At 45.6% G+C, this 25873-nt stretch overlaps 1 protein-coding gene across 1 annotated transcript in view; it reads left to right on the top strand.

Moving 5' to 3' along the window:
* fbn2b (fibrillin 2b) overlaps positions 1–25873 on the top strand; it is a gene marked incomplete at its 5' end in the record, with an annotated part of 82107 nt that overhangs the window by 30363 nt on the left and 25871 nt on the right. Inside the window, 16 exons of the mRNA XM_079506335.1 lie at positions 2501–2698; positions 6980–7105; positions 13445–13570; positions 17565–17717; positions 19756–20007; positions 20227–20370; positions 20791–20910; positions 21290–21415; positions 21590–21712; positions 21880–22155; positions 22275–22328; positions 22466–22591; positions 23810–23935; positions 24256–24375; positions 25344–25481; positions 25615–25665. Coding sequence (XP_079362461.1) covers positions 2501–2698; positions 6980–7105; positions 13445–13570; positions 17565–17717; positions 19756–20007; positions 20227–20370; positions 20791–20910; positions 21290–21415; positions 21590–21712; positions 21880–22155; positions 22275–22328; positions 22466–22591; positions 23810–23935; positions 24256–24375; positions 25344–25481; positions 25615–25665 — 2259 coding nt within the window. The remainder of the gene's footprint in view (positions 1–2500; positions 2699–6979; positions 7106–13444; positions 13571–17564; positions 17718–19755; positions 20008–20226; positions 20371–20790; positions 20911–21289; positions 21416–21589; positions 21713–21879; positions 22156–22274; positions 22329–22465; positions 22592–23809; positions 23936–24255; positions 24376–25343; positions 25482–25614; positions 25666–25873) is intronic.

The following is a 25873-nucleotide window of genomic DNA, read 5'->3' as shown; positions in this document are numbered from 1 at the left end:
AAATCAGGATGAATGTGACATATACAAACACCTGATGCTGAGTGGAGAGCTCAGTCTGGTTCCGTTTGGTATGGTCCGGCTAATAAGAACATTTGAATACTTTTGTATAAAAGGCAACATCCAATGCTTTCACATCATCCATGCGTCTAATAGATCACCATGGTTTCTCAAGGACACAGGATAGGATAGGACATTGGTTCCCAAACGTTTCGGGTCGAGACCCAAAACAGAGATTAGACAGTCCCAAACTAGTAAAAATAGCAGATCTACAAGCACACAACACGGCGCAGCGTTGCAAGCTTGTAGATCGTCTATCTTCACCTCACAGGACACAGGAACAGGATAGACAGCATACAGGACCTCAAGGCTACTTCAACTCCCATCAGAGCTCAGCATCTCCTGTACGAACCGAGATGTTTGGTCTTAGAACCCATATACTCCTGTATCACTTAGAACCCATATACTCCTGTATCAGAACCCATATACTCCTGTATCGTACAGGGATGTTTGGTCTTAGAACCCATATACTCCTGTATCGTACAGGGCTTTTTATCGCCCTCTAGACTCTGCGGCTTGCAGCAGAAGACATCCTTTGGAGCCAGGGGTGCCCACACTTTTTTACTTGAGAACTACTTTCAAAATGACCAGATCGGCAAGATCTACCCACCAAATCAATTATTATACCATTGCTGAAAATAGTTTAAATATGTACCTGAGGGGGCTTCGGAATAGTAGAGTTCGTGTTACATTCTGTACAGTATAAGACAAATGCACTTGGAATGGGAAATATAGGGGGAGAAATGTTTTGTTTTTTTTATCGTTTTTTTTCTTCAATATATTTAAATGAAATACTCTTTAGGGGCATGTCATGTGATCTACCTGCACAGCCTTTGTGATCTACTGGTAGATCGCGATCTACCTTTTGGGCACCCCAGAACTAAACCGAGATATCCAAGCTGTTGTATGGTCCAAAGTTTGGACCATACAACAGGTGGGATATCTCGGTTTAGTTCTGATGGGACACCACTGCGGCAGGTCCTAGTCCTTAGACAAGCAAGCTTCTTTCCTTTGAACAGTATTTTTCAAATAATGTTTACTAAGCAGTGCTTCGAGGTTCAGGAGTTCAGTTTGGTTTGGTTTGGTTAAGCAGTGTGGAAATACCTACAGGAATGTTTGCCATGCGATAATTGTTATTGATGGGGAACTAGCGATCCCACCCTCTTATTAGCTGGATTATCTTATTACATCCTTGGAAATAGAAGCCACCACTGTTCAGCTCCACGCCAGAGTTAACACTGTGGAATGTGCTTCAGCATACATCAGCCCAGTTGGTTAACTTTAGCAGTTTAGATTCATAGCAACACTAGCCAGACACTCTGCTCTTAATCTAAACTTATCTAAACTATGCCCCATTTTAGGTTTATACCTATGGCCTTTGTGAGGATGTAAAGGATTTGAGCTTTTTGGATGAATGGATGAATGAAAGAAAGAATGAATGAATGAATTTTATCCAAAGGATAGTAAAGTTCAATCAAATGGTGCAGAAGTGGAAAATGTATTGTGTCGTCTATCCTCAAATCACCTTTTAACCACTTCTTAAACCCTGGGTTAGTGGGTTCCCCCAGGGGTCTCTATTTGCCCCCTTTTTGTTTTACCCTATACACTAAATAGCTGATCTACAAGCTCACAACATGTCTCATTGTGAGCTTGTAGATCTCCTATCTTCACAGAATCTTCACCTATTACGACATGCCCAGAAACGGGAGGGATTCAAGTGGTTAAAGCTGTATAAACATGCCTTTTCACTGCCATTACTCTTTTTTCCATTTGAAGGGGATATTTAGTTAAAAACAAAAGCTCTACTGTATACATCTGTTTTGTTTAAAAAAGGGGAAAAAAAGGAAGGAAAGATTATAATTCAGATATTATGTGGGATTGACTTTATAGAGGAAGAGAAAGAACATCCGCACACTGGTTTCTAGAGCTCCATGAGACTTTATTTATTTAGACGAAACAAATTGCAACGTTTAAGACCTAATAGATCTTCATCAGGCAAATAATGCCAGATGAAGACCTAGTAGGTCGAAACGTTGCAATTCGCCTCTAAATAAAGTACAGTAAGTCTCATGGAGCTCTAGAAACTAGTGTGCGGATGTTCTTTCTCTTCCTTGATGTTTACCTTGATGCCTGACATCCAGCACCTGGCCTAAATATAGACATTGAGATGTGCACACAATCTTCTCTGTACTTATTTCGTCAACCAAGGACCTACATTTTCTACTACAGTTATATGTTCTCCAAAGAAACCATAGTTAAGAGAAGTTTGTGGCTGTCTCTTTTTTATAATTTTAAATGAAATTCCCCATAATATCCTTTGTAGGATTCCAGCAACTTTTGCTCCTGCTGTTTTGGAGAAAAAGAGTGAATTATTAAATTAATCAAACAAACACATTTGCTTGAACATATTCTGATGAATGACGTCTCCCTTGTGCTCCACCAGACTACCGGACCGGGCCTTGCTTCACCCAGGTGAACAACCAGATGTGTCAGGGTCAGCTGAGTGGCATCGTCTGCACCAAGACCCTCTGCTGCGCCACCATTGGCCGGGCGTGGGGCCACCCCTGTGAGCAGTGCCCCGCCCAGCCGCACCCATGTAGGCGAGGTTTCATCCCCAACATTCGCACTGGAGCCTGCCAAGGTATGTAGAATGAACAATGTTATCCGTCTGTTTTCTCTCTCTCTCTCTCTCTCTCTCTCTCTCTCTCTCTCTCTCTCTCTCTCTCTCTACCTGTCTCTCTCTCTACCTGTCTCTCTCTCTACCTATCTCTTGTTTTCCCCGTATCTGTCTCTCATTCAATAACTCATTCATACACACACGCACGCACGCACGCACAAACGCACGCACGCACGCACGCACGCACGCACGCACGCACGCACGCACGCACGCACACACACACACACATGTGCAGTTTATGAACACACCTGGCGGATCGTTTTGTGGGCGCACACATATTGAGCACACACATATGTACACGTAGACACACCTACACACGTATGTACACGACGTGGACACTTCCAAACGAGCACAAGCTGTGTCACCACAACAAACAGCGTAACCATCACTTTATCTGTCGGCATCTCAGCGGCGGTTCAAACAACATCCCCTTCCCAGAATCAACAACACGGAGTGAGTTTACATGACAGACGTCCAGACACTAGCTCACATCCTGCTCTAGGACTGTGTGTATATGTACCTTGATGTCCCCGTCACGAATATCCCACCGCACACGACAAAACGGCATATTCTGAATACCATGGGTACGAAAGATATGCGCACGCCAGGAGTATAAACAATGACGTTGTTGTTTTTACACCTCAGTGTTCAGGGAGGCCATTTTTGGGGAAGTAATGTACCTTTACAGTACCTACTGAACCACTTAACCCCTCGCTGAAAATAGCCGCTCGTCGATTGGATGTTTTCTGCGAAAGTCTTCCCCACAATAAGGACGCATGGGGTTTAAGTGGTTAAGACCCTCGGGAAGTAAATTCAATGATTTGTTTATAAACACATCGTGCATGTTAAATTGTCATGGCTGAAAACGTGTAAACATTCTGGAAACTGTGTTTTACAGAATCTTGTTATGATATTTTGGGCGGGGTTGAAATCAGACCTGATGACGCACCACGACCTTGTGCTCCAATCGATCATAAGTGCATTGCCGTCATCAAGCTCGTAGAGAGGTTGTTTTTGCCACACAACCCTGTTGTATGACGGAGTCCCGGAGCACAATGCACTGTACTACCACACAAAGTGACTCGACATCAAGGAGACGACAGAGTGTGGGTGATCCGATTCAGAACAAATAGCCACCACAGTCCCATGTTACCCCAAAACACATACATCAACATAAATCAGCAAATGAACAACAACATAATTCCCCAATCCACCCAGCGTTCAGATCAGAGAGAACAAAGGGAATACCCCTATTTGAAACCATTTTCATTAAATTACAAAATAATTGTAATAACAAATACAAACGGGGTAATTAAATGTATAGCTTCTAATCAAAATGCTGGTGATTACAAAGGGTTACACCAGGGCTCCACCGGGCGCGTCAGCGTCGCGTCAGCGTCGCGTCTCCGTCACCGTCAGGGAATGTTCCCTTTTTAATCAATGAAGGGTGGCTCCACTGCCCGCATTGCGTTGCGTTGACGGAGACGCGACGCGTGCATTAAAATTGAACCGGTGCGTTTTTTGACGCACGCGACGGAGACGCAACGCGCCCGGTGGAGCCCTGGCGTTACTCTTTTCACTGTCAAAAGATAGTACCGGTATACTAATATCAGCATATTTAAGCTCCTCACTTATGTTTTCCATAATGAGGGTATGAGTTAGTGCTGCATATTCTTGTGTTTGAAACCAGGCCTAGCATTTTAATGTGCCAGTCAACAGAACACTTGACTGAAGATCATAATATTAGTAATAACATTATCCATGGAAGCAGAGAGCAGACTCATTGTAGCACATGAATAGTTTCCTGTCTGACACAGTTGCAGCTTTTATACACACGCCTGCTATTTGCTTATCAGTGTTTAGCAGACCACACATGCATGCACGCTGCACACAGCAGTATTGAACTTCAAAGTTGAATGGGAGAGACGGGATAAAACTGAGAACAAAAGAGAAAGAGATGGAGTGCAAATACAGTATGAACCGAGTTTCACCTTCCTCCATCAACATTCCTCCTGCCCGAGTCCCAGACCTCAGACCAGTGTCTGTCTGTGTAAAGTGTAAACTAATTCTGTCTCTGCGTGCGTGCGTGCGTGCGTGCGTGCGTGCGTGCGTGCGTGCGTGCGTGTGTGTCTTGCACTCAGTCCTCTCTTCAAGCCCATCTAATTACCTTCATGCCTGACCACGACGAGGCAATAAGCCTACATCAATATATGACACATACAGAGGTCGTGTCCCTATGCAGTTGCAGTTGCATGTGTGCCCAGCTAGGTTCTCAGTCGGCCCCCAGCCCAGTACCACGCACATGGACCCACCCTACCTCTCTGGGGGGATTTTAATGGACCGGTACATGTCTCCAGAGCTAACGCCCTCATAGAAAGTGGTTTCTTTTTAGACCATATACTTTAAAAGCTGTTCTCATTTTCAACCTGTTGAGAGCAGTGTAATAAGTCATGACAATGCTGACATGTGGGGCAAAGAGATACAGCCTCCTCTCACTATATAAAAGGCTCTGAGGCACACAAGCCATTAAAGCCAAGTATTACACATTTTCATATTTCACTATATAAGGTTACAGTATTGGAATTCCCATTCCACTATTTGCCTTTAAACACATATTAGTATAGGGGCTAGTACTCAGCTAGTACCCCACTTTAATGCTGCTGATCTAACAACGTATCAACCACCAGGTTGGTGGTGCCAACCTGACAAATAAAAGGAAATTCTTCAATAAGCGATACCAAAGCGTTACACCGCTGCAGGGCCATCATTCGCAATATTCCCAGACATCACTTGAGGTCTTTATACACTTGTTCTACTGGCCAAAAAGTTTAAACAGACCGGGGAGTGTGAGCAGTCATGTGATTCACCCAGTTCTGTTCCCATCTCTTACTCTAAAAATCAGTCTCTCTCTCTCTCTCTCTCTCTCTCTTTATATTCCACTCTCTTGCCACCTCTGTCTCTCTCTCACTCTCTCTCTAACTCTTACACACACAAACCCACACAGACCAAAGGAGACACCTAATCGCTTGAGAGCCTCGAGCAGAGTCTTGCTGGCAGCAGTACAAAGCACACATGACCATGAATCCAAATGTAAGGATTGCATTCCAAGCTGCATCAGGATGTTGGCCAGTCCTCTCTATCTCCTCTCTTTCTCTCTTGCTCAGTGTTCCTCAACACCATAAGATACTGTATTTCCAGCCTTTGTTAAAAAGGAGCAGAGGTTGAAGGTATTTGAATGATTAGAAACAGCCTGTGTGTGTGTGTGTGTGTGTGTGTGTGTGTGTGTGTGTGTGTGTGTGTGTGTGTGTGTGTGTGTGTGTGTGTGTGTGTGTGTGTGTGTGTGTGTGTGTGTGTGTGTGTGTGTGTGTGTGTGCGCGTGAATGAATGTCCACATGTGTGCGCGCATGCCTGCCAGCTTGTGTGCATGTGTGCTTGTGGAGGCCTTGGCTGCACCTTTCCAATCACTGCCAACATCCCGCTTACTGACTGGCACTGAGGTGAAGTGCGTGCCTGCGTGCGTGCGTGCGTGCGTGCGTGCGTGCGTGCGTGCGTGCGTGCGTGCGTGCGTGCGAGCGAGCGTGCGTGCGTGCGTGCGTGCGTGATGACCTAGGAAGGATCAGAGGTTTCCCGCTCACCACGACCACTCCAGAACCAACCCACTGACATATCCCCAGTAGACAGCAGTGACTCATATTGAATACTGGGAAATATGTTTATATTTGAAGCCATTTCCTGTTCAAACAAGAACTGCAGTTGGGCTGTCTGGTAGTGGTCTTACCAAGTTATTCCCTGTTCTCTCCTCCCCACACCCTATTTCAAAATGTCTGAGAGTGGCCGACAATGTCTTAGTGGCCGAGAGCAAATATGTTCCATGCATCATTTTTATGATTGATTACAGTGTTGTAAATGTATTGTAATGAAGTACAGAGTACTCGAAACCACAGAGACCCCACCTAAATGATGTATTTTATGGACTCTGTAGTCTGTATGACTTTGTGTTAGTGTGCAGTAAAGGTTTAGTAGTTTTCAGCTTATTAAGAGCGCTGCATAGGGGGCATCTCTTAAACCAGGAGAAAGTACATTTCAGTACATATGCTCTGCAGAAGCTATTAACTTTATTCGTCTAAACTAGGGCAGTTTTAAATGTTTATTTGATTTATATGGACTTAAGATTTCCTCTCTGCTTCTTTCCCCTTCTCCCCCTCTTGTTTGTCTGCTCCTTTCTCTTACATCTCTGTGTGTCAGACGTGGACGAGTGCCAGGCCGTGCCAGGTCTGTGTGCAGGAGGCAACTGCATCAACACGGTGGGATCCTATGAGTGTAAATGCCCTGCTGGCCACCGCCAGAGTGAGACCAGTCACAAATGTGAAGGTAAGTTCCTTATGCATTGCCACATATATTGATAGAGCAGCTCCAGTCTGAACATTGTGTTCCCAAATACCTTGAATATAGCCACATCAAAATGCTACTATGAAGCTGGCATACATACTGTTACGCCTGATACATACACCCCTACCCCTATACATACACCCCTACTGTCAGGTCAATAGTTTTACCACCCCACTTGGTGCTTCTCAATATTTTAGTTGGATTGGAACTATAAAATGGACAATAATCTATCTTTTGGAAAGGTAAGGTTTTCCTGACCTTAGCTATAACAAGTAGGCTACCTATAACACATTGTATTACCCTGAGGTAAACTTAATTTTAGACTTCATGCACAATATCATACACAACAACTGTACAGCACATATTCAATTTGCAATTTCAACTAAATCAAACAACAGCGTTGGATGTTATAAAGCCCATTCTGTTCATAAAGAAGCTGTCCTAACCGAGCAGTCAAAGTTATCTATCACCTATCTCCAAAGTTGCAGTTAGGTGGTTTGACCGACAGTGTGAGGATCCAATGGAGTTAGGAGGTTTACACAGAGGCACAGACGTAAAGGGTGTTTAATACCACTGATTTATATATTAAAAAAATAAAAGGGGTGATGGTTTCTGCCCGACAGAGACGGTAACAACTTAAGTCGAGGCCTACTTGTCCTTGTACATTTGTCTTTTGCAAACTCAATTGAATTCAGTGTTGATTTAATTTATAATTAAATTTGATTTTGAGTTACTGGGGAGACAGCTATAGGTTGAGGATTTTGCACTGACGCCAGTAACCTATAGTTTGTGTAAAGTCCACAAAGGGCTTTAATGGTGTGGACACATTGAGCATGAGTCTAGTTGGATAGACACACTTAACGCGGAGTGGGGTCACATTACTATGTGTTGATTGGATGGAATTTAAACAATGCCCAGGGAAAACAGTCCACAGTTAGCCTAGCAGGGGTTGTGGCTTTTGGACTGAAGCCTAGGTGTTCTCAGTCTGTTGGGGAGGATGACCGAAAGCTGTTAAACTGTTCTGGCCAGATGACATGTAGTCTACTGAACAAGGCCAAGACTGAACTGTCGACTGTAGTTTAGTAACAGCGTTCGAGATAGTGACCCCAAAACTTAGCCAGAAAAGATAAGAACCGAAGTGTGTCATACATTCAAACTGTGACTGTGACTGGAAACTGCAGTTACCGCTTCCAGATTCATGACAGGCTATTAGAGCAGAGATGCATGAGGCTTATGTCCCTGATTCATAATTTATGCTCCAATGAGTCAATGAGGAAACTGAGGGGATGACATCACTGGATTCATATGAATCCCAAGGTTGTGTTGTGGTTTTGGGTCAACTCCATGCCTCGTTACTTACAGTAAGCAGACTAGAGGTGCTGACTGCATGCTGAGCACGGTTTGGGTGGGGACCTTGTAGTCACATTCCAACCATTGCCTACAATACTAAGAGGGTTGTGCAATCACAGCATCCCAAAAGACACTGTTGGCTGAACTAGGGCAGGCGTAGTCATATCAGCACACCAGGAGCTGTGGATTTTATAGAAACTAATAATACAACATGCACAAGTACAAACGCCGACACGCATGCAGAGTGCAGACACGTACAAAACACATACAACTACAAACGGAGAAATATAGAGTACATATAAATGCACACACATTTGGTCTAAAAACGCTTAATCAACATGTCCATTAACATGCTCATTAATAATTATTGTAGAGACCCCCCCCCCCATCTTGTTTAGTCTCATTACTTGCCTCAGTAAACTGATTAATATGTGGCGAGTGAGAAGAGAACAGCTGGGAGGGAGCCTTGGGGTCACTCCAGGTTGAGAGACCTGTAGAATTGCATAGAAATGCATGTGCACGACAGATACACACGCACACACGCACACTGCTGTGTTGTTAATTTCCCAGCCAGGCAGCCACATTTCTTTATTTTATTCCGATTACATACAAAGTCAATGCAAAGACGAGAAGTTGCGCGAGTGCCGCGAACGGGCGCGGCGCGGCCTGGCGCAGCACAAACGGGACCAAACCGAGGCGAATATTTAAATTCAAGTCTGAATGTACCTTAATGCCGCAGGAAGGAGAATGATTCAATTTAAATGTAAGCAGTTTAGGACATTTCTCACACTCATATATTCAGTTTGTATGAAAGAGATTGAAAAAAAATAGTGGAAAAGAAAATTGCTGCTCAACTCAAATACAGTTTCATTTTACAAGTTGAACTCTAGTCAATTGGGCCCCAACCCCAAAGCGGATCTAGCTTTGAATCATCATTGTGTGGTTGACTCAAAGTGGGCAGAGGGGGGGGGGGGGGACTTTCCTCACAGAACTGAGATCTACGTTCGACACTGCAAAATCTTGAGTTTTAATTTATGTGTGTTAATTTAATTTAACCCAATAAAATCTGGAAAGCATCTGTGTCACTTTAAATTTTAAACATTTAAACATTATTTGTTTTACTTTGGCTATTCAAAAATAGCAGATATACAAGCGCATAGCGCTACGAGCTGGATCTGCTATTCTGTCCCGGCCAGATCGATCAACTCACATCTTCTACAGCAGTGGTTCCCAAAGTGGGGTCCGGGGACCCCCAGGGGTCCTTGAAGGAGTTCCAGGGGGTCCCCAGCTAAATGATAGTTAGGAACCAAATGGACCCTTATGGGTCTGTAACTCAGAGTGTGTACAAATGGAACCAAATGGACCATTTGTACACTCTCAGAGTTAAATTAACTTCAATTTTACAATATAAATTGGGGTCTCAGAGATAGAAATGCCATTAAATGGGGGTCCGTAGCCTAACGCATATCAAACTGGGGGTCATTGACATTAAACGGGTTGAGAATCACTGCTAGAGCCGTACAAATCTTCACTTATGGGGGTCCCTGGCATATATTTTCAAATGGGGGTCGGCGGGCTAATTAGTGTCAATTTGGGGTTCCTTGACATGAAAAAGTTTGGGAATCACTGTTCTACAGGGCCCTGGAACAAAATGTTTTGAGATGGGGTTGGCGGCCAAATCCATTTGTTAGTGATTTTGAGTAGTGATTATGATCACAGATGATTCGACTGTGTACAGCTGATGTACTGAGGAAAACAAATAGTTACCTATATATCTATAATCGCGAATCTGCAGGGAACCCACATTTGGTGCAATCTCGCAGACAATCAGTCCAGATCCTCGGGGAGAGACGTTTTCATGGAAATGCCCTCGTAGTTAATGCACAAACACAGCCTCACTCAGTGAAAGCTGGCCCAGTTCACTAAAGTAGGGTTTTGGTAGTGGTTGAGATAAATTGCAGTTAAGATGTCAAGCGCTGCCTGATGGTTTAGGGCATAATTAACAGCCCACCTGGTTCCAGAGTCCCTTTTTAGCTCACACTATATGCCTCACAATATGTCTTTCTTTCCCCCCTCCACCTCTCTTTCCCCCTATCCTTCTCCTTTTTCACTCCCTCCATTTTCTTTCCATAAATACAGCCTTTTGGCCCAAAACCAGCTGTTAGAACTGAACAAAGAAGCGCTTACGGCATCTGGGAGACTTTCTCATTACACACATGCGTGCGCACATGCACGTACGTGCGCACGTGCACACACACACGCACGCACGCACGCACGCACGCACGCACGCACGCACGCACGCACACACACACACACACACACACACACACGGACCTCCCCGCTGCTTTGACACATGCAGTCATAGACACACATATTTGCGGTGTTAAAAAAATACTCACATTATGTATTGCAACCACACCTTTTCCCACTTTGTATTATGTAAGGTAATTTTACTTACTGCCACGTGCCAACAGTTCATGCACACACATATGCAACCTCCCTCCCTCCACACACACACACACGCACACGCACATGCACACGCACACACAAGCAGACATACGCAGACGTTGTGGCTTTGATGGCGGGGCAGTGGTCATTTATCCAGGTGGCAGATGTTTGATCCTGCAGTCTTGCAGTATGTCTGTCTGTGTGTAGAGTGTACAGTCTGGTATAGCGTCTACTGCTGCTGCTGACACAAGATTTACTTGGCTGGGAGCGTTTACGGCCTCAACAGGGTCTTTTACCGGTGCTGTCGGACAGTAGTCAGCAGGGGAGGAACAGCCTCTTAGCTTCCCGCAGCGGGCGTCATCACGCACACAGAGAGAAACACACAAACGCGCGGAAAGATCAGAGCAAACACGCTGATGTACGGTACTCTCTTTCTTTAACCCGTTAAGGCCCTGAGGCCGATTCTACAGATGTCTTCTAAATCCTCACAGCTTTCTGAAAACATTGTTTTTGCTATAACAGTGGTGCTCAAATCTTTCCATTATCACGGACCCCCAAAATCCAAAATGTTATGCATTCGGCCGCGGACCTCCATCTCAAAATATTTTTGTTCCAGGGTTGTTCCCAGAAGCAAGGATTGAGTTAAAAATTCAAATATTTGCACAAACCTTCACGATTTCTCAAAAATAGCAGATCGTGCCGCACTATGAGCTTATATATCTTATATTTTTGAAAAGCCAAAGCATAAAATATGGCTAAAATAAAAAATGACACAGATGCTCTCCCGGTTTTAATGGGTTAAAACTCCTCGAAACACACACACCCCACATCCACCGTCGTCGGCACCACACACACACACCACTAACTGTTACTGTACTGTGTGTCTGTACCGTGTGTCTGGGAGAGCAGGGAGCGGGGTGCTCCCTGCTCTCCCAGACACACGCTCACACGCTCCACCTCCCCCATGCTAACCGTCCATTCTCCACACACCCTGTGTCTACACAGTACACCCGCATGTTGTAATTATGCCCCATAGCGGTGCAGTAATTATGTATGCATATAAATAAGCGTGACACATCATAAAAACCCAATACTTCTTCCTGGAACCACACTTTGGGTTTACACCGTCGTGGGGCAGCAAGGGGGGCCCCTCATACTGAATAATTATGTCCTAATATACCGTCATAAAGAGCACGTGACCACACCGAGGTGGGCCTTGCCAAGCGCTGTTAGCCAGGTATACCAAACCCTAGGTTGGTCTGTATGGGTTGGCAGTTTGGCACAGCCCTGACCGTTGCCAACCCATACAGACCAAACCCTAGGTTGGTCTGTATGGGTTGGCAGTTTGGCACAGCCCTGACCGTTGCCAACCCATACAGACCAAACCCTAGGTTCCATACAGACCGGTGTGAAAGAATAATGCTCTGTTCCCAACTAATAATATTCCTTTTCCCTCGAGTGACTCATTTTAAGTGTTTCTCAGTATAACGACGGGCCTTGGTTTGAAGTTAATACCCACGTGCATTTAAACGGACAGCAGTCATAGGTTGCCTTCCTGTAAGTAATTGCACAATTTCAACATGTTTTAGTAGAAATACTGACTCATGGGCTGCCGTGGAGACTCAGCCAATCATGTTGAGCGCTCTGCATGAAGCAAAGATCTAACCTGACATCATGGGCTATTGGGTTCAAGGCTCGCGGCCTGCTGTGTTGATGTCATCTCTATTTACTGTTTGAAGAAAAAAGTGGAATGTCCGCACAGGCACGATATAATTCTGCTCCCCGTCCTTTTTATTTCAACCTATAGATACAACAACGTTTCGCCCCTCCAGGCTTTCTCAAGTCTCTATTTACTGTCTCACTAAAGCCTTGTTTATACTGGATTGTGTGCAATTGTGTGCTGGTGTCACGTGAAGAACATAGCTGATCTACAAGCTCACAATGCAGTTGCAAAAAATATCGTATTATATTGGTTCATGTACTGTGGAAAATGTTGTAATGTTAAGAGCACTGTATCTATTTCTGTGGTGTTACATGGACTCTAACCTTTGGCTGCCTGGAACAAGCTGCTGGACTGTGGTTTGGTATGATGCATTATGGGAAGTTCTCCCCATTAGGATGGAGGGGTGTTGGGGGAACTCCCCATTTCCATTTGGATGACTGTGAGTCAGCCACTTGTGTTAAAAGTTATGAAGTCTACTGAGGTGTGCTGGAGAGATTGTTAAATGTAGCGCAGCATGACTTAAAGCACAGAGTTTCAGACTGGAGACTAACCAAAACACTTCTCTACACATGACTTAATTTTACTTCATCAGCTCATAGTGTACATAGATCGAATTTGTATTCTCAAAGGGAGTTGCTAATGCATCTTATTAAGCGTTAACAACTTGTGAACCTCGCAGCATTTTTCATGAGTGACGTGCATAAAGAATAATCACCTACTAAGTCTGTATCTTGCAATGTGAAAAACATATGTGGTACTGCATTTACATATTGGTGTGTGTGTGTCTGTGTGTGCTTCAGACATCGATGAGTGCAGCACCATCCCAGGTGTGTGTGACGGAGGAGAGTGCACCAACACTGCAGGAAGCTATGTCTGCACCTGTCCACGAGGCTACATCACCAGCACAGATGGGGCCAGATGTGTGGGTGAGTTATGCACGCGCGCACGCACACACACGCACGCACGCACGCACGCACGCACGCACGCACGCACGCACGCACGCACGCACGCACGCACGCACGCACGCACGCACGCACACGCACACGCACACGCACACACACACACGCACACACTTCGCTCTTTTCCTGTCTCGTTCTCTCTCTCTTCCTAGCCCCCTGGCTAGCCAAAAACCCTCACATCTGGACCATAACTTCCCATACTCATCTCCTCGCCTCCATCTCTCCTTTCCTGTGGATGGTGTTGTGATGAGTCAAGCTGGCCTCCAGGCCTGTGCCTGCCATGTGCATGCTCGCACACGTGTGTGTGCTCGCTATTCGGCCTCGACAGAGTTACTTTAAAGAAAATGTTAATTAATTCAAATGAAATACATTAATTTAAATGTTAACATTTCTACTGTATCAGTCACACACACAGTATACAATACTGTACACGCACTCATGCCCGCAAGCACACGCGAGTGCACGTTTTCAAACGTGTGCTTTTACTGCAGTTACATCATATATAACCTGAAATACTACCAGGTGTCTCCCAATAATATAATGCTCTCGGTTTGAACAAAAATGGCTGCCCCAGTCAATCGCGACCAGGTGGGAATACATGATCTCACATCAGCTACAAAACCCAGCAGGATACGGCCGCTCTGTTTCCCTCTATCAGCGTCAGAGGGCTGACCCTCCTCTGCTGAAGTAGGCTCATGTAGTGAAGCCCGACCATTTTGATTTGCTGTAATTGAAAATTCATGTGGCCAGTCAGTCTCCCATCCAATCCTTCATTATGAATATTATTTTCCCCCAGCTTGGTTTGTTTCCTAGATTTCATTTCATCCGTCTTCCATCATCTGCTGAAAGTTACAGGGCTCGTATGTTGACGTCCTGGAGAAAGAATGGTAAAGAGGGAGGGGTTGGGTGGGGCCTGGTGGAGTGGGCTTGTTGTCTGGCTGCCGAAAGAACAATGGTTAAACTCGCAAATAGCTTCACTGTTGCAATGGAATGTATGGAAACCTTGTATCCAAAACCCTTACTTTTCGGTTACAGGCTTTAGTTCCGACACTAATATTGGTCCGACAGTCATTAGACCGACAACCTACCTCCAACCCTAACCATAACCGCAAGCACGGGTGCAGCGCATGTTCGAGCGCTAGTCCGACCGTTGTTCCCGCAAGTCTGACTTTAGAATTACCGGAATTACCATTATTACCACTATTATACAGTAACAAGCTCTTGTTACTTTGCATTAGTTAAATATGTATAAAACCCACAGACAGACTTGAGCATTAATTTATGATAAAAAAACACATAAAAAACATGACATACTGGGTTTCTGCCTTAAAGCACCAGTATACTATATGTTGTACATGACATACGTGTACGCAGTCCACTCAGTGCTGATGGTGTCTGATGTCACAGGTACTTGGACAGGGTTAGGGTCATCTGGCATCACTTATGACAGAGGAAAACAAAAGATGACACCACTAACGACAGCAAGGTAAGCAGCTGATGATGGAGAGGAAAGGAAATTAAGTGAACGCAACCAAGTAAGAAAGGAAGGAAACTTCATTAAGTGACAGAGAGCCTAAAGCCAATATACGGAGGAGGGCGGGGCTGATGGAGGGAGGACGTTATTCAAACCATATCTGTTTTTGAGATGTGTGTGTGTTCTGAATCGGGGCAGAGGCGAGAGAGAGAGAGAGATCATGATAGAGAGAGAGTGGGAAGGAGAGGATTGGGTCGGAAGTGACGGTCTGCCAACACACACACAGACACACACCCCACATGTTTCATTTACACTTCACTCCTTCAGCTGACCTCTCTCTCCACACTCCACTGACCTGAAGCGAGCCAGAGTGAGACAAACAGACAGACAGTACTGTCCGACATGCAAACACTTTACAGACTCCTACTGCACTTTACTTTACAGACTCCTACTGCACTGTACACTTCAGTCTCTCTCTCTTGATAGTCTGAACTAAATTCTAGGCCAAACTATGAAAGCAATACGAGGCCCACACCTACAAGCTAAACGTGGGCCGTTCAAGGCTAAAAGCAGGCAACGCTGGCCAGTGAGTGTTTAGTGAGCTCTTAAGACCTGTGGTTTTGTTTTCCACCGGCCCCTGAAGTGAGTGGATTAAAACCCCACTGGTTTCCTCCTAACGTGACCCAGATTATTTTATTAAATTCCCCAGGTTCTGTTGTGCCCATTCTTGTTTTTTCTCGTTTTTCCATTATCTCGGGCTAAAGGACTAAATATATGGTCAGGAAAGGGGGGGGGGGGCTTATTTTAACAGGGTCGATCCTTTGTTTGCTTAGCCTCAATTCTAGGAGTTGGACTGAACCAGGATGTATGGGTTTTACACTGGAGGCCATCTCCAGGTGTGTTGGACTATAGCAGACAGTGTTCTGGCCAGCAGGAGCTGTTGGGGTGGGGGGTGGGGTGGGTGAGGGCTGGGGGGGGGAATGACAGTAATCAGAGCCTAATTCCTTGTTGCACGGTGAAAGCCTGGAAAAGCCGCTGTCCAGTCAGTCAGTCTATAAAAAAACGCATCGCCAAATGAAAGCATGTGCTCGAGTTAGTGGGGCAATGCTGGCGAGCTGGCCACGGTCTGGATTCAATCATCATCCCAATCTACAAGACCAACCCCCCCACCTCGTCTCACCCCACCCTCGCCGTTTTTAATTCACACAACACCCCTCCCTCCCTCCCTATCCTCCACCATGCCCCCACCCCTCCCTCCCTATCCTCCACCATGCCCCCACCCCTCCCTCCCTATCCTCCACCATGCGCCCACCCCTCCCTCCCTCCCTCTCCTCCACCATGCGCCCCTCCCTCCCTCCCTATCCTCCACCATGCCCCCACCCCTCCCTCCCTATCCTCCACCATGCGCCCACCCCTCCCTCCCTATCCTCCACCATGCCCCCACCCCTCCCTCCCTATCCTCCACCATGCGCCCCTCCCTCCCTCCCTATCCTCCACCACGCGCCCACCCCTCCCTCCCTATCCTCCACCATGCGCCCACCCCTCCCTCCCTATCCTCCACCATGCGCCCACCCACCCCTCCCTCCCTATCCTCCACCATGCGCCCAGCTAGCCGAGTCCTTTGGGAAGGTTTTGAGGTTCTGCGTATTTGTGTGTATGCGACGTGGATTCCAATGAACCACAGTTTTTTAAATATGTGTCTGTGTATGTGCATGCATTATGTATAATGAATATGTGGTTCCAGACACTGTATAGCCAGTCATGTCCTGTTTAATTGGCTGGGATTGTTACACATGGAGTTGATTTATTCCAGATTGTTGGCTCATTAGCAGAGTTAATCGACTTGCAACGTGCACACGCGCACACCCACCCACCCACACACACACACACACACACACACACACACCCTCCGCACTTTTTCCTCTTCTTCCTTTCTACACTTTCTCAATCAACACACATGCACAAACATGCACACGAGTTTAACACTTTTTTTTTTACTAATCATTAGCCTACTGTATGTTTATCTCTGTCTTTCTGCCTCTTTTCTCTAACACACACACACACACACACACACACACACACACACACACACACACACACACACACACACACACACACACACACACACACACACACACACACACACACACACACACACACACACACAGAAAGAGGCACGTGCTTTAGCCTCACACATGCTCTTTGAACCACAGCCCTGACTCCCACCCCATTGACCCTGACCTGGAACAGTGTATTAAACAGGACCCCCTTTTAGGAGGCCCTTCAGATGCCCGTAGTTATTCCCGCAACCCCAGGCAACCTTTCCCATAAAGTAACTTCCTCTCAGGCTACCATGCAAAGGGCAGGCTAGCCCAGCCCTGCTACTTCTAGACGGGTCATTGCTCAGACCGTACAGACCATAATAATAGTCTTTCTTCTTTATTTCTTTCTTTCTTTCTTTCTTCCATCTTCATGTCCGTTCCTCAGACCAGCGCGTGGGTACCTGTTTCTCTGCCCTGGCTAACGGCCGATGTGCTGCAGACCTCGGTGGCCAGTACACCAAGATGCAGTGCTGCTGTGACACAGGACGCTGCTGGGCCCTGGGACTGATCCCTGAGATGTGCCCTGTGAGAGGTTCTGGTGAGTAGATACACGCACGCACGCACGCACGCACGCACGCACGCACGCACGCACGCACGCACGCACGCACACGCACACACACACACACACACACACACACAGAGGGAGAAAGATCTCATGTCTGACGATGCGAATAAATGAAATGAAATAGTGATGACTAAAAAGTGAATCACTTATGAAAATAAATATTATTGATGTGCGAATAAAGCACATGAATAAATCATCCCTTGTGTAAAGCACCACTGTGGGAGGGAAAGTCAAATTCCCTCCCACAGTGGTTAACTTTTGGGGGGGAGACCATCACATACAGTCAAACGGTTTACCATTCGTTCTTTTATCCCACCACTGAGCAAAGTACTGCAGAAAAGCCTAAAATGGGACACACCATCAACTCCCCTTTCCTTTCGATGCTGAAAACAACTGGCAATCCCCACATGATAGAGTGACTATGACTTGGCTAGGGCGGAGATATGGTAAATAAAGCCTTGACAGCTGAAATGGTCCTGCGGTCCAACTGACTGTAACACAATGACAGTGAATGATGGTTCACTAGACGAGACTGACACAGTGGTGGAAGAACAGCTCGCATGCACGTGTGTGTGTGTGTGTGTGTGTGTGTGTGTGTGTGTGTGTGTGTGTGTGTGTGTGTGTGTGTGTGTGTGTGTGTGTGTGTGTGTGTGTGTGTGTGTGTGTGTGTGTGTGTGTGTGTGTGTGTGTGTGTGTGTGTGTGTGTGTGTGTGTGTACCGTACATGTGTGCGTGTGAGAGAGAGAAAGTGAGAGTTTATGTGTTTGTGTATGTATACGTCTGTGTGCGGAAAGGAAAGACGAGGAGGACTCCACGTACAATGGATAATATGATGTCGTCATGAGTGAAAACCAAACAGAGAGGAATGGAAAAGATTTGTATGAAGATAATAACCCCCGTCTTTTCAATCAAGCTGGAACAGTCTTCCTTGTTCTTCCCTGCGTGAGATTGTGTGATCCATGTCTGATCCGTTACAGAATGTGTCTGATCAGCCATACTGGACCCAAGTGGCAAGAGTGTGTGTGTGTGTGTGTGTGTGTGTGTGTGTGTGTGTGTGTGTGTGTGTGTGTGTGTGTGTGTGTGCGTGTGTGTGCGTGTGCGTGTGCGTGTGCGCGTGCCTGCCTTCCTGCCTGCCTGTGTGTGTGCTTGCGTGCGTGTGTGTTGTTTGGCGTGCATCCACATGTGCAGAAACAAACTCATACTCCCTCACTCCCCCACTAATCCTCACTGTAGTGGGAGGCATTGCTCTGTTTCCAACTGGAGTCTATTACCTCCTCTGAGATTCATTCACTCAATATGCGTGTGTGCAGGCCTGCCTGCCGCATATTTGTGTGTGTGTGTGTATGTGTGCGTGCGTGTGTGTGTTTGCGTGTGCGTGCGTGCCTGCCTGCCTGCCTGCCTGCGTGCGTGCGTGGACTGACATCCATTCTTGTTGCATCCATGATGTGGCATGCCAATCGAAGACGAAAACACATGCGGACACTCACGCACACCAGTGCATTGCTGTTGCCTGCAAAAACCACCCAAACATGAAATGTTATGTCAAATAAATGTCAAGGAAATGTATCCATATTTTACAGCTATCAGTGGTACAGCCATTGTTTATGACTGTACATGAAAAGTCGACAAATTTGGCTCTTCACCCATTTTGAGGCAGTTTACTGTAACAGTGCGTTAACCACGAACCGAAACAAAACAAAAGACATTGCAGCCAATCAGTGCAATGCTTCAGCCCACAGAGACTTAACAGTACATGACGGGTGGGAAAGGGAACATAATGCAATCATGATAAACACCCAGATTCAAGTATAGTAGGTTCAGGGTATGCAGCGTAGACCTCTGAGCAGCCTTCCAAATAGGGTGTAGCCTACTTTTGGCTTTCCGCTTGAATGTATGATCAGTAGTACAGAAATGATAACGGATTCAGAAACAAATTTGACCCTTCTACTAACTTCTACCCTATAACCCCCTACTCCGCTCCCTCACTGTCTCTCCCTCTCCCCCCCATGCAGATGAGTTCAGGCGCCTGTGTATTGCAGGAGTTCCCCAGAGCCATGGTTTCCCTAATGGCTACCCTAACGGTCACCTCCCCAATGGTCACTTCCCTGGCAATGGCAACACCAATGGGTTCAGCTACTACAAAATCCCCAATGGTCCATACGGTAACGGGAACGGAGGAGGGAACGGAGGAGGAGTCGGCCCCGGCGTTTTCGGCGGGAACGGAGGAGGGAACGGCGGAGGGATTAAGTTCCCCGGAAACATAGGTGAGTCCATCCCGAGATTTGAGCGAGGTTGGGTGATTATGAATTATTCTCCTTGTGCTTGCCTTCTTCGGCTTTGGTTTTAGCATCACTTTACCACCTCTAGGATTTAAGGTGACACTTTCAAACGAAAGGCGGAATATGTATATTATTGTTGGATTGTGTTTGTGGGTCTTATTCGACTGTTTTGTTTACGATATATATCTATTTGTGCGTTCTCAGGCACAGTTACAGTCAATGACACTATTGACGTGTGCAAACATTTCACCAACCTGTGCCTGAATGGACGTTGCATCCCCACTCCAACCAGCTACCGCTGCGAGTGTAACATGGGCTACAAGCAGGACGTACGCGGGGAGTGTATCGGTAAGACACAAACACAAGCGTACGCATGCTGTACACACACACACACACACACACACACACACACACACACACACACACACACACACACACACACACACACACACACACACACACACACACACACACACCTGTCAGGAATTCCCTCTTCACTTTGTAAGCCAATAACAGAAACAATGGGACTCTCTGCCAATGTTAATGGAGTACTGCCATCTTCTGACCACTCAAGGAACATGATCCAAACCTACAGTATACTACATACTCATAGAGTAGTATAAATGTGCAAATCCAACTTTTAGAAGTCTTGGACTGAGTTATTGTATACTGTACTTACAGTATGGATATATATTGAAATGTGTCATTTAAATAATAATAGTAATAGTAATTATTATATACAAACCCCAATTCCTTTCCTTTGTTCAGATGTAGATGAGTGCATTAGTAATCCTTGTATCAATGGAGACTGTGTCAACACACCTGGCTCATACTACTGCAAGTGTCACGAGGGCTACCAGGGGACCCCCACCAAGCAGGCCTGCAATGGTATGTATAATACACTCCTCAGTGAGAATGTAGAGACACAAATGGACCCTTAAATTAACTCTGAGAATGTTATTATGTACTGTAGGTATTGATTGATTGATTGATTGATTGATTGATTGATTGATTGATTGATTGATTGATTGAATACATTATTAACAGTTTGCAAAAAAGTACAGAGATATAGTTATACAATAATGCTAAAATGCTAAAACAAAGAGCCCTGAGGGCTAGTTTCCATTGTACATTACATTACATTACAGTCATTTAGCAGAAAACACAAAAAAAGAATACCAAATGCCCCCTTGTTTCCTGAAGCAATGTACTTGGTCATATTTGTGCTCATTTTGGCTCTGCATGCTGTCCTTTTCCCGCTCCGTAGACATTGATGAGTGCATTGTGAATGGAGTGATGTGCCGCAATGGACGCTGTGTCAACACCGAGGGAAGCTTCCAGTGTATCTGCAATGCTGGCTTTGAGATCACTCCTGACGGGAAGAACTGCATTGGTGAGGAATCTACATGAGAAGATCAATCAAATATGATGGATCTATGGGCAGATCTACAAGCTCGCAGTGTGTTGCTGTGAGCTTGTAGATCTGCTATATTCCCAGTTTCACAGATTATTTTTGACATTTTTTAGTGGTTAAAACACGTTCAATTTCTTTGCGGTGTCTGTCTAGACCACGATGAGTGTGCCACTACCAACATGTGTCTCAACGGAATGTGCATCAACGAGGACGGCAGCTTCAAGTGTATCTGTAAGCCTGGCTTTGCCCTGGCACCCAACGGACGTTACTGCACTGGTATGGATGTTGACATTGACTCATGGGCTACTGGCAAAATATGATACTTGAATAGAGTGCAGACAGACTTGGGATTGTTTGTTTGAAACTTTCTTTCTCTCTCCTGCACTCTCCTCCATCTAAAATAAAGCAAGAAATGCTCAATTTCTTTATTCTCTCATTGCCAGACATTGACGAGTGCCTGACGCCTGGCATCTGTATGAATGGACGCTGTATCAACTCCGAGGGCTCGTTCCGCTGCGAGTGCCCACCAGGCCTGGCCATCGATGTGGACGGGCGCGTGTGTGTAGACACGCACATGAGGACCACCTGCTACGGCGCTATAAAGATGGGCACGTGTTCACGGCCATTCCCTGGTGCAGTGACAAAGTCCGAGTGTTGCTGTGCCAATCCTGAACATGGGTTCGGAGAGCCTTGTCACCCATGCCCTGCCAGAAACTCAGGTAATAACTTGGACGGAATTGCAGTATATTGTCTGTTTAATCATGTATTCTACTTTATAACTTGTAGGTAATAGAATAAAGCACATTTATGCTATTATAATATTGTCTTATCCTTATAGCTGAGTTCCAGGCTGTGTGTAGCAGTGGCATCGGTATCACAGCTGACGGCAGAGGTGAGGAATATTTCTCTGTACAGTCTGGTGAATGTGGCCACAATGTTGCCATAATGCATATTGTAATTTTACTCACATTTCATAATGATTGAATGATTTGAATATATATATTTTTTCTTTTACCAATTTCCCGTCAGATATCAATGAATGTGGCTTGGACCCCGACATCTGTCAAAACGGCGTGTGTGAAAACCTGAGAGGAAGCTACCGCTGCAACTGTAACTTTGGTTACGAGTCTGACTCCAGTGGCAAGAACTGTGAAGGTGAGTTCAGCGTCATGTTCTAAATGAGAATGTGTTTTGTTTTGTTTTGTTTTTCATCTTCTTGCTGTGTTAATGGTTCATATTTTAAATAAATGTAGCAGCGTGATCATTGGTGAAACACAGCACAATCACTGAGGTCTGTAGTTTGAGGGCAGTTCATGTTTTCGGCAGCACAACTGGTGAATGAGCTAGAAATGGAGCAATGGAATCAGTACAACTGTTGCTAAAGGACTAAAAAGGTCTGACTAAAGAAAAGGAACAAACCACCACAAGGAACACTAGCTTTTATTAAAGTGTATTTCACCGACTCTGTCTGAGCACCTTACCCAGTCTGCATTTAAAAAAAATCTTTTAAATCCTCCAGTTTTCTGAAATAAATATTTTCACGGTGATTTTTCAAAAATAGCAGACCTACAAGCTCATAGCGCGCCACTCGGTGGCGCGCTATGAGCTTGTAGATCTGCTATTTTTCAATAGCTAAATTATAACATAATGTTTAAAACACCAAAAGGGGTTCCTGCCCAAAATGGTATAGAGGAATGTACTTGGAAAGTATTTGTTTGCCGAAGTGGCTGCGATATTGTTGATACACCCACATCAGGAACAAAGAAAGACATCTCCATATATTGGCACAAAAGGGACACAGACAGACAGGTACACTGGGTACTCAGTCTCTGACAAAGCCTCGCCACCCGCCACTATCACTCATAGCGGCCCCAACCTCCAGTACATCAAAATCACTTTGGAATCTTAACACTGATGGGATAAGGCCTGGGCCGTGGCTCAGCGATCCAGGCACCTTGGCTGGTAACCCAGTCTGGCAGTGTGCCGCGGGTTCGACTCCCGATCTCGACGGCCTTTACTGCATGTCTTCCCCCCCATCTCTCTCCCCATTTCCTGTCAGCCTACTGTCTGTCCCTCCATAAAAAAATATAAAATAAAGGCGAAAGCCACAAAACTACATAAAAAAAACAAAAAAACACTGATGGGATATTTTGTCAGCGCCCTGCAGGGAAATCCTGAGGAAACATTGTGCTGAATAGTTATCGGCTTAGCACGACCATTTTACCACCCTCAAAGTATAGGCCCAAGTGGATTTTCTATAAAAGTCCTTCCCTTCATACTACAAAGACATTTCATTCGTGTGACGTGTAATGAAGCAAACAAAGGGACATAATTAAAGCCTTCTTTCTTTCTTTCTCCTTCCCCGTTCTGCAGACATCAATGAGTGTTTGGTGAACCATCTGCTGTGTGACAACGGCTTGTGCAGGAACATTCCGGGCTCCTATACCTGCTCCTGTCCCAAGGGCTTTGTTTTCAAACCCGACTCGGAGACGTGTGAAGGTGAGCATTACACACACACACACACACACACACACACACACACACACACACACACACACACACACCCTGGCACGTACGTACGGGTCGGGCGCGTGGGCCGCCAGCCATGCACATATGTTTTGCCAACTGTGAAGGTCACTGTTTGAGTTATCATTACTACCAGATGTGCTCTAGTGTATATCCAGTGAACATTTGGCTCAAGGATAAGGAACGTTACTGTCTTTCTAACTGACAAATGACGATGAGGATGGCTCCATTTAACCTCCAACCCCTGTTTCTGTCTTGCCGGCCCTGAACTATGGTATGCGTTTACATTACAGATGTCAATGAATGCGAGTCAAGCCCCTGTGTCAACGGAGTGTGCCGCAACGTGGCCGGGTCCTTCAACTGCGAGTGTTCCCACGGTAGCAAGCTGGACTCCACCAACACCATCTGCGTGGGTAAGACCTGACACCACCGGGCACGCCCTCCCAAATGCATGAGACAAATTCATGTTCCCAAAGAGTAGTTTTCCTGACCTGGAGGTGGCCGCTGGAGGGAATACGTGACAGACCAGTGGCAGATGTTGTTTTAGTCTAATTCAAAGCCCATTCTAATCAAAGTTCATTCTTCAGCTTGGTAAATAAACCCCTGAGCTTTAGAGAAGCCATCCGGGGACATTGGTGTCGTCAGATGTTAGGCACGCTGACGTGCAAGGATGATTTATTAGGGATACATGCATGCACACAGCCTTGAATAACACAAGCATTGTTTTACTTTACACAGAAGATTCAAACCAAAGATTGAAAATGACATGCAGTATAAATTTGCTTAAGGATTGTTTTTCTTCTTCTTTTGTCTGACTCTGGAGACTACAACAATGTATCTTTCGTTGGAGTCTTGTCAGTTTTGGGGAACCATTCAGAGAGACAGCTAAATGCTAATATAGAATGCAGATGTTATTGTAACTGGAATGGCGTATGACTCAGTGAATAAATACTTAATACATACAGTAATGTATGAGTTGGCTGCTTTCGGAGGCCAAGACATCCCTCTGGTTTTGTTCAATTCTGTTTTTATTTTAGAAGCTCATCACTCAGGAGGTGGGAAAAATGGAGAGTAAATTGCGGTCTTGTTCTCTGGGTGGGCCTGTGGTTTAGGAGAAATGGTGTCAGTGTTATGACTATACACTTACTCAGTCCATTTATTACCCAATAGCATGGGATTAAACTCAGTGATGCGTGGCCGTTACTCATCCCAACTGCCACAACCCCATCATTATTGTGCCATGGAAGGTTTGCATAGTGGGCGCTATGTTTTTATGTGGTAAAATTCTCTACCTTTCCCGCGTCCTATACATCTCCCTTTCTCCTCGACCTCTCCCTGCCTAATCTACCTCTCTTTGCCGCCCTCTGTTTGCCCTCTACAGACAGCATGAAGGGTACTTGCTGGCTCAACATCCAAGATGGCCGTTGTGAGGTCAATATCAATGGAGCCACGCTGAAGTCTGAGTGTTGCTCCACACTGGGAGCCGCCTGGGGCAGCCCCTGTGAACGCTGCGAGATCGGTCAGTGCTTGGTCTCATAAAAATGCACAACATGCACACTACTTACTGTATGTACACACTAAACACAGCAACCTCCATAAAGGCAGTACAGACACATTAATCAACATAGGTTTCTCTTTCTGTCTCTCCCCAGACACGGCCTGCTCTCGGGGATTCGCTCGTATGAAAGGTCTCATTTGTGAAGGTAAGTTGGCCTTGTGACATGACATGAGAGCACACAAGCGGTGCAATCAGCCGTGACAGACCCATACATCCCTGTGGTGTACTATACACACAATGCCAAAGCCCATTACTTCATATTTGTCTCTTTTGTCCTTTTAATATCCTTCGGCGTTCTCCAAGTAGACATTAGCTGTGTGTACAATCATGTGTGTGTGTGTGTGTGTGTGTGT

The sequence above is a fragment of the Electrona antarctica genome (assembly GCF_951216825.1).
Source record: "Electrona antarctica genome assembly, chromosome: 7".
NCBI classification, from domain to species: Eukaryota; Metazoa; Chordata; class Actinopteri; order Myctophiformes; family Myctophidae; genus Electrona; species Electrona antarctica.
This window is presented reverse-complemented; position numbering and strand designations above follow the sequence as displayed.